At 43.3% G+C, this 16,893-nt stretch overlaps 1 protein-coding gene across 5 annotated transcripts in view; it reads left to right on the top strand.

Annotated features, from left to right (window-relative positions):
* Positions 1-16,893, top strand: part of MBNL2 (muscleblind like splicing regulator 2) — a 156,901-nt gene that overhangs the window by 124,787 nt on the left and 15,221 nt on the right. For 3 of the 5 annotated variants that reach the window (XM_021696030.2, XM_021696029.2, XM_021696028.2), the window contains one exon: positions 6,259-6,353. The exons of 1 other annotated variant lie outside the window; for it this stretch is intronic. In XM_021696030.2, coding sequence (XP_021551705.1) covers positions 6,259-6,353 — 95 coding nt within the window. Of the gene's footprint in view, positions 1-4,921; positions 4,958-6,258; positions 6,354-16,893 lie in introns of all 5 variants that reach the window. One more of the 5 variants, XM_044913532.1, reaches the window with a different exon arrangement.

Raw genomic sequence — 16,893 nt, 5'->3', positions numbered from 1 at the left:
TTATTTCAGGCTTTCTTTCTCATAAACCACATTTTCAACTCAATTTTAAAACAGTAATGATGATAATCATTCACGGTCAATCACCCTTGTCTTAAATCTCTGCAAATTAAATGACGATGTTCAAAAATCATTTTTGTAACTTGGTAGATGATGGGTCCCTGATTTTTAAACTGACAGATTTTGATTTTTCTGTAAGTACTTTCTATCAACAATGATTGTATATATGAAACACAGAGCATCTCATGTGCTCCTGGAGGTTACCCTTTACAGAAAGGCCATTCCTAGTGAAATTCTGGGGGTTGTTTTTTTTAAGATCCCTAATTTCCTTTCTTGTTTTTTCACTGAGGTATAATTGGCATATCACATTGTATTAGTTGTAGGCGTATGACATAACGGGTCAATATTAGCAGACACTGTGACATGAGCATTATAATCAATCCACTTGCCATCTGTTCTCCACAGTGAAGTTTTTGATATCTTACGAAAACTGCCCCATTGACACCACGCGAATTTGGATTTTAGGAATTCTGCCTCCAGGGTGTGGAGATAGGAGTATAAAACATTGTGCAAAATATGGGATTCTTCTCCCAAACCGTGCTCATAGAAATATCACCTTGGCTGATGCCCTAGCACGTTTGTAGTGGGTGAGACTTTTCCTTTTCTCCATTTTTGACAGGGATTATTTTAATCTAGGAGTCCATACTTGTTCTTCGCTATGTTAGGCCAGTGGCAGAAACCACACACAGTCTCAAAAACAGCAGGGTCATAATTCTCGGCATTTCTCTGACAGGTTTATTGTGTTACTATAAGTGTTCTTACAGGCATTGTCTCATTAGTCTTCGAGAGAGTTCTGCCAGTGGCCGGCATGATTATTTGCATTTTGCAGATGGGAAAACTGAAGCTGTGTGTCTGTGCTGCAGAGTGGAATATATAATTCGTGGAATTACCCAGAGAATCCTGACTCACAGATTCTAGCGTTGAAATATTTGTGCAAACGCAGCAGAGAACAGTTGAGAAGTCTCTGTTGAAAGAATTAGTTTCTTAGTGGAATGCTTCAGCCGGTCAGAACAAAACGACCCACCGAGTCCCTCTTTGATTTATCTCATTGTATTGGATGTACAGAATAAGTAGAACAAGGAAAAGCACTAGTGTAAATATTGCCTATTGATCCCAAACCGTAAGGTTACATAAGGTTATCTATCACACACCTTGGTGAAAGATTCGTCAGCGTTTAGTTGAAACGACCTGTGGCAGCCACAGCCAAATGTATGTGCCCCCCTTAATTCGGCAAACAATTCTTGAACGCAGAGTAAGTTCTAGGTTCCAGATCCAGTAATGAGACTACGAAGGAGTTCGGAACGAGGGAAAAGCCAATACAGTGACGGGTGCTAAGGGCCCGTCGGGGCACGAGCAAAGCTCTGAGAGTGCAGAAAGCACTAGTGTGTTGGGGCTGTCAGCATGTGCTGGGGGGGGTGGGGGCAAAGGAAACTGAGAAAGAAGTGACTGTCCGAAGGAGAAGAAATTTGCTTAGGACTTTGAAAGGAAGATTTTACCAGTGGCAGAAGAGCATCCCAGGCAGGGGGGGACGTAGTTGGGGAGAGCATAGTTAGGGAGAGCAGGGGTTGGGGAGAGCATAGTTAGGGAGAGCAGGGGTTGGGGAGAGCATAGTCAGGGAGAGCAGGGGTTGGGGAGAGCACAGTTAGGGAGAGCAGGGGTTGGGGAGAGCACAGTTAGGGAGAGCAGGGGTTGGGGAGAGCATAGTTAGGGATTGCAAGTTGTTCATTTTAGCTGCAATGTCAAATACTGAAGGGGTAGGCAGAGGGTACCGAGGCAGAAAAGACGAGGAGCGGAATCTGGCACTGAGTCAGACGGCCACGCACAGCCAAAGCTATGCGTTTCCAATATTCATATCACTTTTAGACCACAAAGAGAGCGAGAGAAGTTCATCAGATGAATTTGGTCGAGCATTTCAGCCACATCCTGAACTGAGCTAAAGTGACATGTTTAGTCCCAGCTCAGTGTGGCTGCAGGAGGTGGCGGTGGCGGTGGTGGTTTGCAGCCCAGGGACATTCCCGCGGCCACGACACAGGAAAGAAACACTCCCCCCCCCCCCCCCCCCCCCCCCCACGCACTGGAATGCAAGAGAATAGCAGAATTTGTATAGGGATAACTTTGAATCCGGGCACGGTTCGCTTTAAAATAAAGTCATTGACAAAATGGGTACTTTAATAAATTTTAGGAACCAGCTGCTCCCAGTACACTCACTAATGACTGAAAACCCTCATTCAACCGATCGACCACCTACTATGTGCCCCAGAGACCTAGACAGACATGAATCCTCCCAGAGTTGACAGGAGAGGAGGAGAGATGGATATTCAATACATGCCCATATAAATATGTAACTTAAATGCTTTATAAGGCCGATGAATGAAAAAGTAGAGTTCAGTAAGCTTAAAAATAATAAACTGATTTAAATGGCAGATGGAGATAGGTCAAAGAACAATTGAACAGTTTTCTAAAGAAGTGACACATACCTTGAGACCGGGAAGATGAAAAGAGTGGGGCGAAGATTATTCCAGGCAGAGGGGAGGGCTTGTGGGAAGCCCAAAAGTAGGACAAAAGTGTGATGTGTTCAGCTCAAAGAAATGAAAGGCTAATCTGCCTAGGTCACGGTGCCCGCCCCCGGAGAAGGGTATGGAATGGAGCTGGGAAAAGAGTCAGAGAGTGGACCATAGGAGGCCTTTATCCTAAAAGCAATGAAAAGGCAGTGAATCATTCCAGCAGAGAAGCGAACAGACCTGTATTTAGAAAGGTGAAGAGTGGAGCGGATTAGGCAGGGGACAGGAAGGCAAACAGGATGACAAGATAGGACGTCATGACATGGCCCAGCCTAGAGATAATGGCGATCAGGACTGGAGGAGTGGCAGTAGAGATGTACAGACAGACCAATATAAGATGCATTTTAGAAACAGAATTGCTTTGGCTTATTGGTGAGTTGGAGCAGGGCATTTCAAGAGGGAAGGTAGATGCATAAATTTGGAAGCCTTGAGCTTATAGATAGTATTTAAATCCTGGATTGAATGATATGCCCAGAAAAAGTACAGAGTAGATGAAAAGGAACCAGAACTGAGTCCTGAAAAACTCCAGCATATAAGCTATAAAGTATGTGTGTGTCTGTGCGTGTAGGGGGGGGGAGGGACAGGGGGTATTAGAAAATCCAAGGGAAAAGAATGGTTTATTATGGAGGGAGTGGCCAAGTGTTAAATGTTACCAAGACTCACATTAGATGAAGATGGAAGAGTTCCTAATGACTGCAGAAATAGGAAGTTCTTGAGGACATTAGCAGTTGGAGTAGAGACCTGAATATGGAAGTCAACTTGGAGAGGATCGAAGAGCAAGTGGGGTAAAGGAAGTGAAAATTTATGAGCAGGCAACTGTCCAGAAGTTTGTTTATGAAGATTAGAAAGATAGGGCCAGAGAAAGAGAAGGGTTTTGAGGGGTGTGTGTGTGTGTGTGTGTGTGTGTGTGTGTGTGAAGTCAGATTCATTAACATGCGTTTGCTGAAGAATCCAGTAATAATCCAGTTTAAATAACCTCTGTTCCTGACTGGTTAACGTTAGCCTGACCAAAATGTAGATCAGGCAGAAAGTATCCCTCAGGTGTGGACAGTTCAGTAGAGAGAGAACAAAGGTCTACGCATCTCAGATTCTTCACCTGGTATCTCAGAACACAGTTCTAAAACCCTAAGCAGGTACACCCATTTGTTAAAGAGATGTTTCATTCATTCATTAAAAATGCATGCTCTGTCACCTCCATGACACACCATCTTCAGGTATATAATCCTTATATTACCTTGATTTTTAGTCTAAGGAACTGAACCAGAAGTAGATAATTCATTTTTTCAGTACTCTACCACATACATTTCTCTTCAGGGTCAGAGTTTTCGGATTCAAGCATATTAATACGGCCCCCCGCAGGGAAGGTAGCTATTCCCCTGGAGGGATTGAAATCTTCCCTCCCTTTCCTCCCTCTCCCCCATCCTTCAACTTGGACACCAACCTGAGATATCCTAGGAGTTTTGCCAAAGATCTCCCTCAGGGATCACCTAATAGCAGCCATGACACAGTCGCTAGGCCTGGTCCTAAGTCAGCCCCAGTTTGGCACTGTTTCGCCTCTACGCTCTTTAGGCTTTATTGCTAGGCACCGCTCCTTTATCATGATGAATCTCATAGCAGAAAACAGGTCACGTACACATCCAGGTCATTCTGTCACAAGAACTTCAGTCTTCCTATGCTGTAGGGCTTCTAGGCAATCATCTAAAATTCACCTGACCTGTGAGCCTTTGATTTGGAGGATACGGAATCTTAGTTACTGTTTTGATTTTCACATTGTTTTTGACATGAAACAAGCAAACAAGCAAACAGACGTTTAATGCAATAAGGTCAGTGTAATCCAGCGAATACAAGCCCTGACCTGGATTTAGGAGTAGATTCTATTTCTAGCCTTACCCTCGATCCCCACTACGCATGACCTTGGAGTAGTTACTATGCCTCAGATTTTTCATCTGTAAAATACCCACTTCCTACCTTGGAGGATTAACCTCGATGATGTCTGTAAAGGTCTTAGAGGAAGGACACTCTCGACATTGTCACATGTCATTCTTTAGAAGAATCATGTCGATGGAGCCGAGTAAAAAGTGTGAAAAGCATTGAAGGAGTGAGCTTTGAGTAATATTGGCTTCCAACAAGTCAGAGATATTTGTGTCAGTCCTAAAAAACGTAAATAACTCTAAAAGACTGTGTTAACTAACCCTACTGATTTCTGGTTGTGCTTCAATCTCACTTTGAATGTTAACTCTAAACCGCTAACCTGTTTCTTTCCCTTTATTCACTTCTTCCACCTGCCATTGCATGACATGCAGGGTCAGTTTTGTGCATGACTCCCGCTACCAGTATTGGTAGGTTTCAACCTTTTTTTATTTGTCTTTTTCTATTATGTACAGTACCTTCACTTGCTTGAAATTTATTTCAGAGATGGTAGAAATGCTTTAGGAGATGGTAGATCTGAAGGCTTTATTTGGCTTTAGAGTTAATGGATAGGTTTTTTAAGATGTACTTGTATTATTTAAGAAAATGATCGTTTTAATGTGACCAGAATAACCACTGTGCTAGAACAACCACTGCAAGACATAAAACCACAAGTACTGCTTTTTAATGATCTGTATTTTGTTTCTCTTTATAGTTTATATGGTTTAGCATAAGAGAAAAAAAAAAGCTGACTTTATCAGAAAGGCAGGCTAATTTCATCAATGTTTTAAAGTTTCATAGTGGTGTGCCTTTATCTCCTTTTTGCTGTGTGTTAGAGTTATCAGAGTTTCCCAGAAGTATTTATTTTTAAAAACCGTAAATGGATGTATTTTGAAAACAAATGTCTGAACTGCCTTGCTTTAGTATCCTTTTTAATTTTAAGTGTCAATTTCTTTGGGGTGATTATTTGGACCTTAGCACTCCCTTAGATGTTAAATTTTAATACTCTGTCGTTATCTCTACACATCCAGTGCCTTGGTACAAAGTCTGTCTTTAGGACGTATGGAGGAGTTCCATTTAGAATAAAGAGAAGTAAACATTGGCCAAATTTGCCTGCTACTTCGCAGTAACTACGTTGGAATTTACATCAAGGCCATGATTTTTGCTCTGCCATTTATGAACCCAGAATAAACCCCAACCTCCAACAATTTCTGCCCCAAAAAAAGCAGCTCCAGATTGACAGAAATGTTCAATTTAACCATAATTAATTCCAACCAAAGAATATCCTACCCCAAATTAGGCCGACATGTCGAGCCTTGGATGTTCTAGAATGACAAAAACGAGTATCAGATCTTCTTACTTCATTGGACGTTCCATTTCGCGTTTTTGGAGGAAACCTAACCGTACCTACAGCCATAGGCTCCCCATTGGGAATGATAAATTGCCAGAAGTAAAAATGTTGATAAATACATCAACCAAAGTAATCTGCTTTGGCCTTTCTGGGAATCACTGATTATGTTTTAAAACTTCCTTTAATTGTACTTGTAATAAGCTATTTTCCCTTTTTTATTTCTCTCCCATGCTTCCTTGCTTTGCATTGTGATTGCATGCCATCTGCTGGTTTAACCCATGATGGCTTGCTGCTCTGATATTCACCATGCCAAAATACCACTTCTATTACCATAATGCTACACCCTCCTGTTCATTGCTCCCATGGTTCCCCTCCTGAAAGTACCCATGATGCACAGCGCTACGTCAGCCACTGTCTCTGCAGCAACAACTCCTGCAACAAGTGTCCCCTTCGCAGCAACAGCCGCAGCCAATCAGGTTTGCTCCTTTTAAAGCTTTCTTTCACAAATCCCAAACTCTAAATGAGTGCTGATATTTAAAAAAAAAATTCTCGGTGAGAATTTTTTTTTCATGTTTATCCATCAAATTTTATTTTTTTAATTAGTTTATAGCAAGCACTTATGGACAGGTTGCACTTATTTAGAGTTAACATTTACTGCAAATAATGATGTAGCTATGTTTTGTGTTGCACTGTTTGTTTTCGTACCTAATATTGTGTAATTAACCTGACAGGCTTCAATTCCTTTTAGTACAGCGTTACGTATCCAGTGGTTTGTGAATTGCCGCAGAAAAATCGTAAAAGCTCGCCCGTGGGTGCTTGAAAACTGGCTCTATTTCGATTCAGTTCATTCAGACCCTATCACCTCTGTTGGGGAGGGAAAAAAAAAATTCTCCTCTTAGAAAAGTCTCCCCCTTTTGCCTTCGTGTCAAATTTGAGGTCTGAATGATGCTTGTCAACATCTCGCCTTGGTCGCCTGTGCTCCCAAAGTCACTGGTCCCCACTTCACAGTTTGTCTAGATACTGGCCTAAGAGCCAGGGTGTACTGGAAGAAGAATGCTGGGCACTGAGTTCACAAAGGCTGGATATAACCAAGTAGGGATGTTTAACTCTGTTGGTTTAATGCATGTGCCAGTAAGACCATGGATGTTCTATTCTCAGTGAGAACCAGTTAATCACGGGCTGACTGTACCCCTAACCCCAGCCAGCGGGCTCGCAGACTTGTGCTCCTGGCACAGGAGATGCGCATGAGGATGGGTGAGCATCAGCCCTCAACCTCGCCTAGAGAAACACGTTACTGTGCACGCCCTCCCTTCATACAAGAGCAGTGGTTTGGGCTTTGTTTTTAGCTTAATTTTTTTAATCAGCTTTACTGATAAAAGATAAAAAGAGACATAGGAGTGAGCTGGAGGGAAGGTTGGAGCTAATGGAAGAAATTGGGAGAAATCATGTCAGGGCGTCAATGGCGGATTCCAGACTGCATTCTGCAGGTGGGAAGGGCTGATTCACACTTTCTACATCCAAGTGAATAAGTGATTCCAGGGCCATAGGTTTCATCACTGAAAAGACAAGTGTGAGTGCACTTGAATGAAGGAATACAAGTGAAGTCCCCTGATAGTTCTGGCTGCGTCCTCTGAATTGTGACGAAGGAGGAAAGAAGGCAGAGGGGGGAAGGCGAGCCCACATGTGCTCTCAGAGGCAGATATAAACTGTTGCTAATTCTTTAGCTCTTCATTTACCACCTCAAAGAAGCCAGCTTACCTCTAAGGAAAGCCAACTCAGCCTCCAAACAGATATAACAAAGAATAGCAAATCAGTTTCTTAGCTGGGAAGACTCAAAAGAAATGATGGGGGGCGCCTGGGTGGCTGTCGTTAAGCGTCTGCCTTCGGCTCAGGTCATGATCCCAGGGTCGTGGGATCGAGCCCTGCATCGGGCTCCCTGCTCCGCGGGAAGCCTGCTTCTTCCTCTCCCACTCCCCCTGCTTGTGTTCCCTCTCTCACTGTGTCTCTCTCTGTCAAATAAATAAATAAAATCTTTAAAAAAAAGAAAAAGAAATGATGGAATGAAAGAGGGAGAGAAAGTTTGCATCCTTCCATTACTAGGTTCAAAGCACCTCTTTTGCTCGTTTTGTTATGAGGAAGCTAGATACCTGGATATGTATGTCTAAGTCCTGCCTTCTTGAACCACGTTTTTGTGATTTTTGACAGAATTTTTGTGACAAAGTCCTTTCGTAAGAAGACAAGTATAGTATAGTAGTATTCATTATGGCAAGTTAAGCACTTCTTTTTTTATTTATTTATTTTAGAGAGGAAGAGAGAGAGCTATCGCATGCAGGAGCAAGCGCAAAGCAGGGAGGGGCAGAGGGAGAGGGAGAGAGAAACTTCAGCAGACTCCGTGCTGAGCGCAGAGCCCGGCATGGGGCTCGATCTCAGGATTCTGAGATCAGGACCTGAGGTGAAACCAAGAGTCAGACGCTCGACCGACTTCGCCACCCAGCCGCCCAGCAAGTTAAGCACTTCTCATACTGAGAGATCTTTCCTAAGAATGGAAAGGAAGTCAAGATAAAGAAATACTTTGGAGTTTGAGGATAAATTCCATTATTATAATAAATACTTAATCACGTATCATAAATATTTTTTCCAGCCTAGTGATTTTTTGGGCTCCCTTTGGGCTCCCAAAAACTTTGAGAGATTGCATGCATATATATGCGCAGGTTTGTGTGTAGGGAGGCAGGGGTAGAAAGCATGAGATATGCAGAGACTAAAATATATCATTTTACAGCAGACTGCAATTGGTAAAGGAACCAAGAGGTTTAACTTCAATTACATTTAAAGAAATATTATTAAAGAACTATCTGACAGTAGCTTCGAGAATCCTAGACCCTGCGTTGTACAGTTTATCGGATATAACAGTTGCTGGATTGCACTTCAGTGATGAAGAGGAGAAATCCTTTAGCAGCTCTTGGTGGAAACCACAGAAAAAGAAATAATCATAAATATAAATTATTCAGGCATGATATTTTTTACGTATTTTCAACAAGTTTCGAAGAGCAAAGCAGCTACAAAAGAACTTAGAAATCTTTCCAGTGCCCCCGAAGTCAGAGATTGCTGATGGCTGTGGCATGACAAATTATCCTGTTATTAATTTCACCCTTTAAACTCAGGTGGAATCATATCCACGTGAACGAGGTGTCATTTAAACGTAGTAGGTCTCAGTTTCCTTCTCTGTGAAAGGAAGCCTAGCATTAGATCACCTCCAAAGTCCCTTCCAGCCCCAAGATCCAGCAGACCTATGGTCCCTCAGCTGCTCTGCTGGACCCAGAATCTGGGATGATAGAAAGCTAGACACCGGCAGACTTGTCAAGTAGAGCTAGGGATTTCAGAGCTCAGGGCGTGCTAAGCATCCTGCCTCCTTTTTCCTTCGTGGAGTGATCTGTCTTTAACACAAAACATGCTGGAGTTTTGACAGTCTTTCAGTTCACTGGATCAATTTAGACGGTCAGTTCAAATAGTTCAAACCTCATAGGTATTTGTAATTAGATCCAAGTCATTCATAGAAGACAGAAGATAGACCAGAACATCCCATGACAGATCCTCTGGTCCAGTTTCCTTTACATGTTGGTCCATGGTGAGCCAAGATGAACAAGCCACAAATCTGTAAATTCTATCCTCAGGGCTTCATCGAGGTGCCGGCAATGAAAGTCTCAACTGAACTTAGACTTGTAGCTTGAAATTCAGTGAAGACAAAATCCAAATACTTTGGGGAAATATAAAACAACTTTTTCTAGTTGTTCGGCTCTGGGCATAGATACAGAAACAAAAATACAATAAATAAACACACTAGTATTACTCGCAATGACTTCCTGTTTGAACTAAGGCCTTTAGACCTTAATATACAATTATATTTAATAATTTTACTATTACCTAATATTATTTATAAACGACTTGTTATGTACAAGATACTATTCTAAATGGTTTCTCTTTCATGTAATGTACTACATATTACATTATATATCATACCATACGTTTTATATTATATGAGAGAGGGTACTTATGTATAGATAGACTCACTTAATCCTTACCACAGTCTTATGAGGACAACTTTGGTCATCTCTATCTTACGGGTGGTAAAACTGAAACAGAGGTTAACTACCTTGGCCAAAGTTAAACAGCCAATAAGTGGTTTTGCTGGAACCGAATCCCAGGCAGTTTGGTTCCAGGAGCCTTATTCTTAACCACCATGCTATACCACCTTTCTCATTACTATAAATACAGGAAAGTCTCTTCTTTCCCCAGTTGCAACTATCTTGCACGTGAGACCCAATAGCAACACACTGTGAAGGAGTCTCAGCTGAAACCAAGGTCACTCCTAAGCCGGGGAGATGAACTGAATTGGAGCCTGGCTTCAAGCCAGAGATGTAATAACCGGCTCACATCTAGAACCATCTAGCGGATATATATTAATTATAAAATATAACCATATGTGAATAGTCTGTGTAATATCATAACCGGTGAGGAGGCTGAAAATTATGAGCAGTATCTATACAAGTCAGATGAGAAGGAAGAAGTAGAGAAGTAAAAAAAGAATTCGTCGTTGGTCCTAGTGAAGCAGGCTCATGGGCTTGTTCTGTGTGACTCTCTGTCTTAGTTCTGTCCACCAGCCAACAAATGGCTTGGTCACAAGGAAAATCGGAAATGAAAATGAGAATACCATATAAATCAGTCAGTTTCAGCCTCACAGAGAGTCAGAATGTGTAAGTCTATAGACGCCTACAGTGGGACCCATTTCGTCTCAGAGGATACATTAAAAAACGTGCAGGTACCCAGCTCAGTATACTGGATTACCTAGGTTCTTCATATTGTAAGACATTTTATTTAACAAGCGTACAGGTTGAAATTCCTGTAACTTGAATTATTATACTAGTGTGTCCGGTCATTGCTTTATTATTTTTTATTTCAAAACTGCATCTGTTTCAAGAGGGGAGAAAATAATCCCCCAGGAAATACATTTTAAGTTTTTGCTTCTTCATTTATATACAGTTTCTTCAGTTTACCTAGTAACATCCTTGAAGGCCCAGTCTATGTGGCGAGTCTTTCCCTGCACCCCTGTAGCTAGACGTGCTTTCTCTGGCCCCTGAGTCCTACAAGGACTCCACCTGTGTGCTCTTTCGAGCATCTTCGCCCGCGAGACAGAAGGGCAAGCTCACGCGCACGGGCAGGCAGGGAAGTGTACAGTCGAGGTGGAGAGCCAACAGTCTGACTGGTCAGAGCCTCAGTGTGCAGGGGTGACTGCACCCAGGTCTGATTCTTCAATGCCAAGGCGGAGGGTTTTGCCTGATTGGGCCAGTGAAGTTCTTCAGGAAGGATTGTGATAGAACAGAACTCTGGGGAGAATGAGCGACGGATCTGAGGCAGGAGTCTGTGGAGAGCAGTGAGGGGTTTTAACAAGAGCCCGAACTGAGGCGGTGGCCCCTAGCGATGACCTCCTTTGCCTTGCCTTTGCCCCTTACACGGGGAGAGTTACTTTTAACCCAACAGAAACATAAAAACTATTTCATACTATGGCAAAACCCATCCTAATAAATGTCCCATGGCAGAAAGAGAAATTTGGGCTGACATGAAGGGTTAGCCACAGGAAGTCGTCCCTGAAGAACCAGAACTCAGTCCCGTCAAGGACAGCAGTTGAATGCACTCATTGGTCACATGTGTCCAGCGTGCTTACCCCTAATGTGTGGCTTCCCACTTCCTACCTAAATGAGATTTCAGAGCCACGAAAGCTCAAAGACCTCCCAAACCTTTGCTCAAAAGAAAGAGTCCCTCTAGGTGTGGAGTGAATGCACATTGCCCGTGTTTCTACAGTGAGGGCTGTGGGAGCAGTGAGGGCAATTATCCATCTAATTCATTCTGGGAAGTGAGCCTGTGCTAAGCATGGAAGAAAAATTCTTTTTTTTTTATTAAAAGATTTTATTTATTTATTTGACAGAAAGAGAGAGAGAGAGTGAAGAGAGGGAACACAAGTAGGGGGGAGTGGGAGAGGGAGAAGCAGGTTCCCCACGGAGCAGGGAGCCCAATGCGGGGCTCGATCCCAGGACCCTGGGATCATGACCTGAGCCGAAGGCAGACGCTTAACGACTGAGCCACCCAGGTGCCCCAGGAAGAAAAATTCTTATCCTTGGATATTAGGAAACTTTTTATGGAGCACCCACCCCACCAGTACCTTTAAAGCTGGTGAAAACAAATTCTATTTCTGGCAAGATGTTAAAAAAAAAATCACATCTGCAAAAAATGATGATTCAGGTTTAAAATTCTGACCTCTAGGTCTTATATCTTCTGAACAGTCCCCCAAAGATTAAATCCATTCAACAGAAAGTTGAACTGAGGAAGAGTTTTTGAAAATTAGTTAATAATATACACACATGACCTTCTATTTATTAGAATATTTGATAAGTCAGAAAATCTCATTTTCCATACCTGCCCGGTATAAATTTATTGCATATGATAATCAACAGCAGCAATGTCAGATCAAAAAAATAAAATAATTACATGCAACCAGGTTCACAACATTACGCTTTATCTGACCTGCTACAGATTACTTGAGAGGGAAGAAAAAAGCTTAAAAGCATCAGATTTTACTTCCTTCTCACAAATAAATGTGAACACAACTTCAAAACTATTTGTATAAAGATTTTCAGATAATGTAAGTTAGCCTGTACTAAGCGAGAAATCTAGAAAGGTAAGGTCATGTTTTACTTAAACTCTCATCTCAGAGAGTTTTATGAAACATCTGTTATGCAAAGCCATCTGTCAGGACTATATTCAGATAAATGTAGGAGGCATTAAACATTCCCCACTATTCACCACCTGACCCATTGGGAGCCTGTTTTTTTTCATAAGAAAAATCTTGGTTCTGCAAAGCCTTGGTGCAGCGGGGAGGAGGCTTCTGTGAGAGTCCTCTGCTGAACATAGGGTAGTAACTGGCCTCCACGTACAGATGCTCAGACTCCTCCTCCTCCCAGTTTGCTGGTTCCCGGGGAACAGATTATGGAAAGCAGCTGGGGCCCAGCTATACTGCACTCCAGAAAGGCCCAGACAGCAAATGTCAAAATCCAGCCCTGGTGACTAGTCCTCGGGTGGAGACATCTATTTCAGCATTAGACTTCAGACCGTGGAAGCAGCTTAAGCACCTTAAACTTTTTGCTGATGTTCTAACTATAGAAGGAGGTTCCATTTCAGTGATGGATCAGGTTGCTTCAAATGAGACAGAATTGTCACATCAAATATTTTGTGGAGAATGGCAGCAGTAAGAGTGGTGTGTGTGTGTGTGTGTGTGTGTGTGTGTGTGTGTGTGTAGGGAGGGTGGAGATGGGAGCTTGCCATATCTCTTCAAGTAAAAAAAAAAAAAACCCACAGATTTTTTGAAATTGGGGTATTTGCATTCAGTTAACGCTGTTGGTTACAGCTACTTGGCAATTTGAGTGTAAGTGCTATGCGCAATGTGGCTAGGTCATCAGGAACCAGACTTAGCATCAAGTGTGGTCAAAACATTTTTAGAGGAGAGGTGGGTCTTGGATCAGAGAGCCATAGAGGCAGATTATGTTTTCTCTTGAAGAAATCAGAAAAGAAGACAGTAGACCTTTTAGTTTTCTGCTTCAGAAGCAGCTGCTTTGCAGGACTAACTACCATGAGGTTTAATTAATAAATGTATCTGCAGATTCTCTGAGGAAAGGCTAAGTTACCTAAGTGTTGTCGTCTAGCACATTTTCATTGTTCATGAATAATTTATACCTCATGGTGAGAAACTTGGGTAGAATTCTTTTGTAGATAGCACCTAAAGACATAATATCAGCTCCGATTTTGTGCAGCTGAAGAGAAAATGTCAAGGGTCCTTATGTGGAACTTGACTGCCTTGTGGATTGTCCTACTTATTATACCTCAAATCTTACCCTCTTTTGCATTTTGATGGAATTTGGGGGGCAATCTTTTTAGATGGAGAAGTTCTAGTCCCAGGAGTATTTGGGCTTTTGTGGATGGTAACAAAATCATGCCCAACTTTCCTAATTTGGGGTTTTTCTCTTTTGAGCAGAATGAATGTACAGTTCATCCTGTATGTGTGTTTATTTCAGCTCTAGATCTGTAAGGAAAGAGAGCTGAGCTACAAGGCAGGAATTCAGATCCATTTTCAAGGGTTGAAAGATGAATGGGGTCTCAGTCTTTTTAAATTTTTTTTTTAAGATTTTATTTATTCATTTGAGAGACAGAGAGAGAGAGAGAGCACAAGCAGGGGGAGAGGCAGAGGGAGAGGGAGAAGCAGACCCCCTGCCCCACTGAGCTGGGAGCCAGACATGGGGCTCGATCCCAGGACCTGGGATCGTGACCTGAGCCGAAGGCAGACGCTTAACCATCTGAGCCACCCAGGTGAGCCCCGGGGGGTCTCAATCTTAATAAAAATTGTTAGGAACAGAGTACAGTTCTGATTCATAGGCATTTATCTCCCCAAGTTCTGCCACCACTGCCCTCCCTCGCGCGCGGCTCCCTGCGTGTTTGGGGACTTGCCAGGCTTTCTGTGAGGGCAGATGGAGAGGAGAGATCCTCACGGCTTCCTGAGGAGGAGGAGGGATAGCCAGCTACCCTGACTGTTCCTTCACTGACTGGAGATGACACCAGTATGTGTCACAGACAGTTGGCATTAAGTCTGGGCTCTCAGCCTCTGCTAGCATTCTCTCTGGGCCACATTGCTTGAGGCCATGGCTCCAAGGCTAGACCTGGCTGAGCCTGCTGATCATTCTGGAGGCCGCCAGTGTGGAGAGGTGCTGGTAGCTTCCTGGAGTTTACCGCCTAGTCAGAGAAACATGGCGCAGTCAGGGAATGTCACAAAGCGAAATGGTCAAGGACTACGTGGGAGGGTAAGGCCCTCCATGGCAGGGCCTTATCCCTAAAGGGGCTAAGGAGTAGGTCTTGAGGGAGGCATGGGAATTCGACAGAGAAGAACCAGTGTGAAATATAAGGGCTGGAGATGGGCGTGGGGTCAGGGGAAAATGGAAGCCATAGGCCTGAGTGTACCACCATCCTGCTTTACGTGCGTTCTCATATTTAACTTTGTCGGGTGCGTCCTGTTCTCCCCCTTTTACATGTGACAGAATCAAGGCTTAGGCTCTGATCAGTACTAGTGCTGCATTTGACCTCAAGTCTAGCTGACCCTGAAGTCTATGCCTGCCCCTGACCCCCGCCTCTTCCCCAATAGCCTGTGTGGTTCTGACGGGCGTTTCAGAACCAGTCCTGGACTTTATCCCGCAGCAGAGGCAGAGAGAACAGCTATGATTCTGTCAGATCTATAGGAGGGGGGTGGACACTAGCTCAGGGGGGCAAACGACCAGCTGTAGGCCATGCTGTGGCGAGTGGGAGTGAGGGGAGGGTGCATTTGGGCAGGACTGGAAAACTCAGTTGTGCAGGCGAGGAGGGATTAGTTGCCGAGGGCCTGGGAGGGCAGGATGAGAGCTAGACAGTGACGTGTTAAATGAGAGACTTGGAAACATTGATCTATGGCAAGTGAGCAGGTAGAAACTCGCTGAGACAGGCCAAGGTCAGGTTCACGGGGGAGGAAGCTACTTCATCGCCGAAGAGATGACATTGGGATAGAGAGAAAACAGAAAATATGAGTAGGGTTAGATAATTAAGAATCAGGGAAATTCAGGGCTCTCTAAGGGTGTCCTCCAGCTTCTGTAATACCTTTACCAACTTCCTTGTCCCTGCCACACCAGCCTTCTACAAGACCTCTCTCCAATGACTGACATAGAAGGGTTCTTGTTGACACATCTTCCCTTTTATTTGTACTACGAAGGACCAGTTTGTTCACTGGTGTTTTCTGACATTGGAAAAACTATAGCTGTTCTAGCATTTAGAATCTGGCATGCCTCAGCATCAGGTATGATATGCTGGCGCTTTTGGTCTGTTTTACCTTCAGTGACCTAATTGTATTATTCTTATCATCATGCCCTTCACTCAGGAGTTTTCCGAGATCCTCAGAGCTTATGTCAATGAGCTTCCCGTAATCAAATACAGATACTCTTCACTATTCCCCACAATGCCCTTCTGGGAGCAGCATCAGTAAGTTGGCCATTGTAAATGTCACCCATTTTCCCAGAGTCATGGCTACATTAGGCATGGCAGGTCTGACCCAAGACCGCCATTGACTCATCCTAGTCCTGAAAGGCAGTAAGTTGTAGGAGCAAATTTACTACAGTCCTGCCACACCTCCACAGCAATATACAAAAGGAAACTGTGATGCAAGTTACATAGTGGAAGAAGGGCCCAGGTCAGCAGGGCCACTTATCCAAGTCACACAAATATTAAGACAGCAGGACTAGAACCCAATTATCTGTGTCCTTCCTAGAGTACTGCTTTTTCTTTCACCACACTGCCTTCCTGAGAACATGTTTTAAATTGTCATCCAAGGGGCCACAAAGTAGAGAGCCCATAGACAACACCCAGACAACTCACCAGCTCTCCTTTATAGAGCACTTTCCAAGAGCCAGACATGGTGCTAATAAGCCTTTCACAGGAGTTATTAAAACCCAAAATGGCCCTGGAAGGGACTGTTCTTATCCCCAATATGCAGATGAGGAAATTGCAGTTTCGAGAAGGCGAGAAGCTTGTCGAAGATCTTCAATCCAGTGGCAGAACCACAGTCAGAACATCCCCAAGCTCCTAACCTTCCATTGCACAGTAAGAAGGACCTAGAATGGTTAAGTGACTCGCTCAGGGTTATTTAAGGGTTAGAAACTCGTGTCCTAACATCACACTTAGTCCTCTGTCAAACCGCAGTGCAACAAGAGTATGTTAACTACACATTTGTTTTTGAATGATCAATAGCTTTGCTTCCGCCATAGAATTTAGAAAGGTTTTTGAGGAACCAAAAAGATAGCCAGGGTTGTTAACAACTTGATTCCTTCTTTTTCTCCAAATATTTTTTCCAGTAATAATTTCGTAGTTCTTCCACCAGTCATTCTTTCAATATTTGTC

This window comes from Neomonachus schauinslandi, chromosome 3 (assembly GCF_002201575.2).
Source record: "Neomonachus schauinslandi chromosome 3, ASM220157v2, whole genome shotgun sequence".
Taxonomy (NCBI): Eukaryota; Metazoa; Chordata; class Mammalia; order Carnivora; family Phocidae; genus Neomonachus; species Neomonachus schauinslandi.
This window is presented reverse-complemented; position numbering and strand designations above follow the sequence as displayed.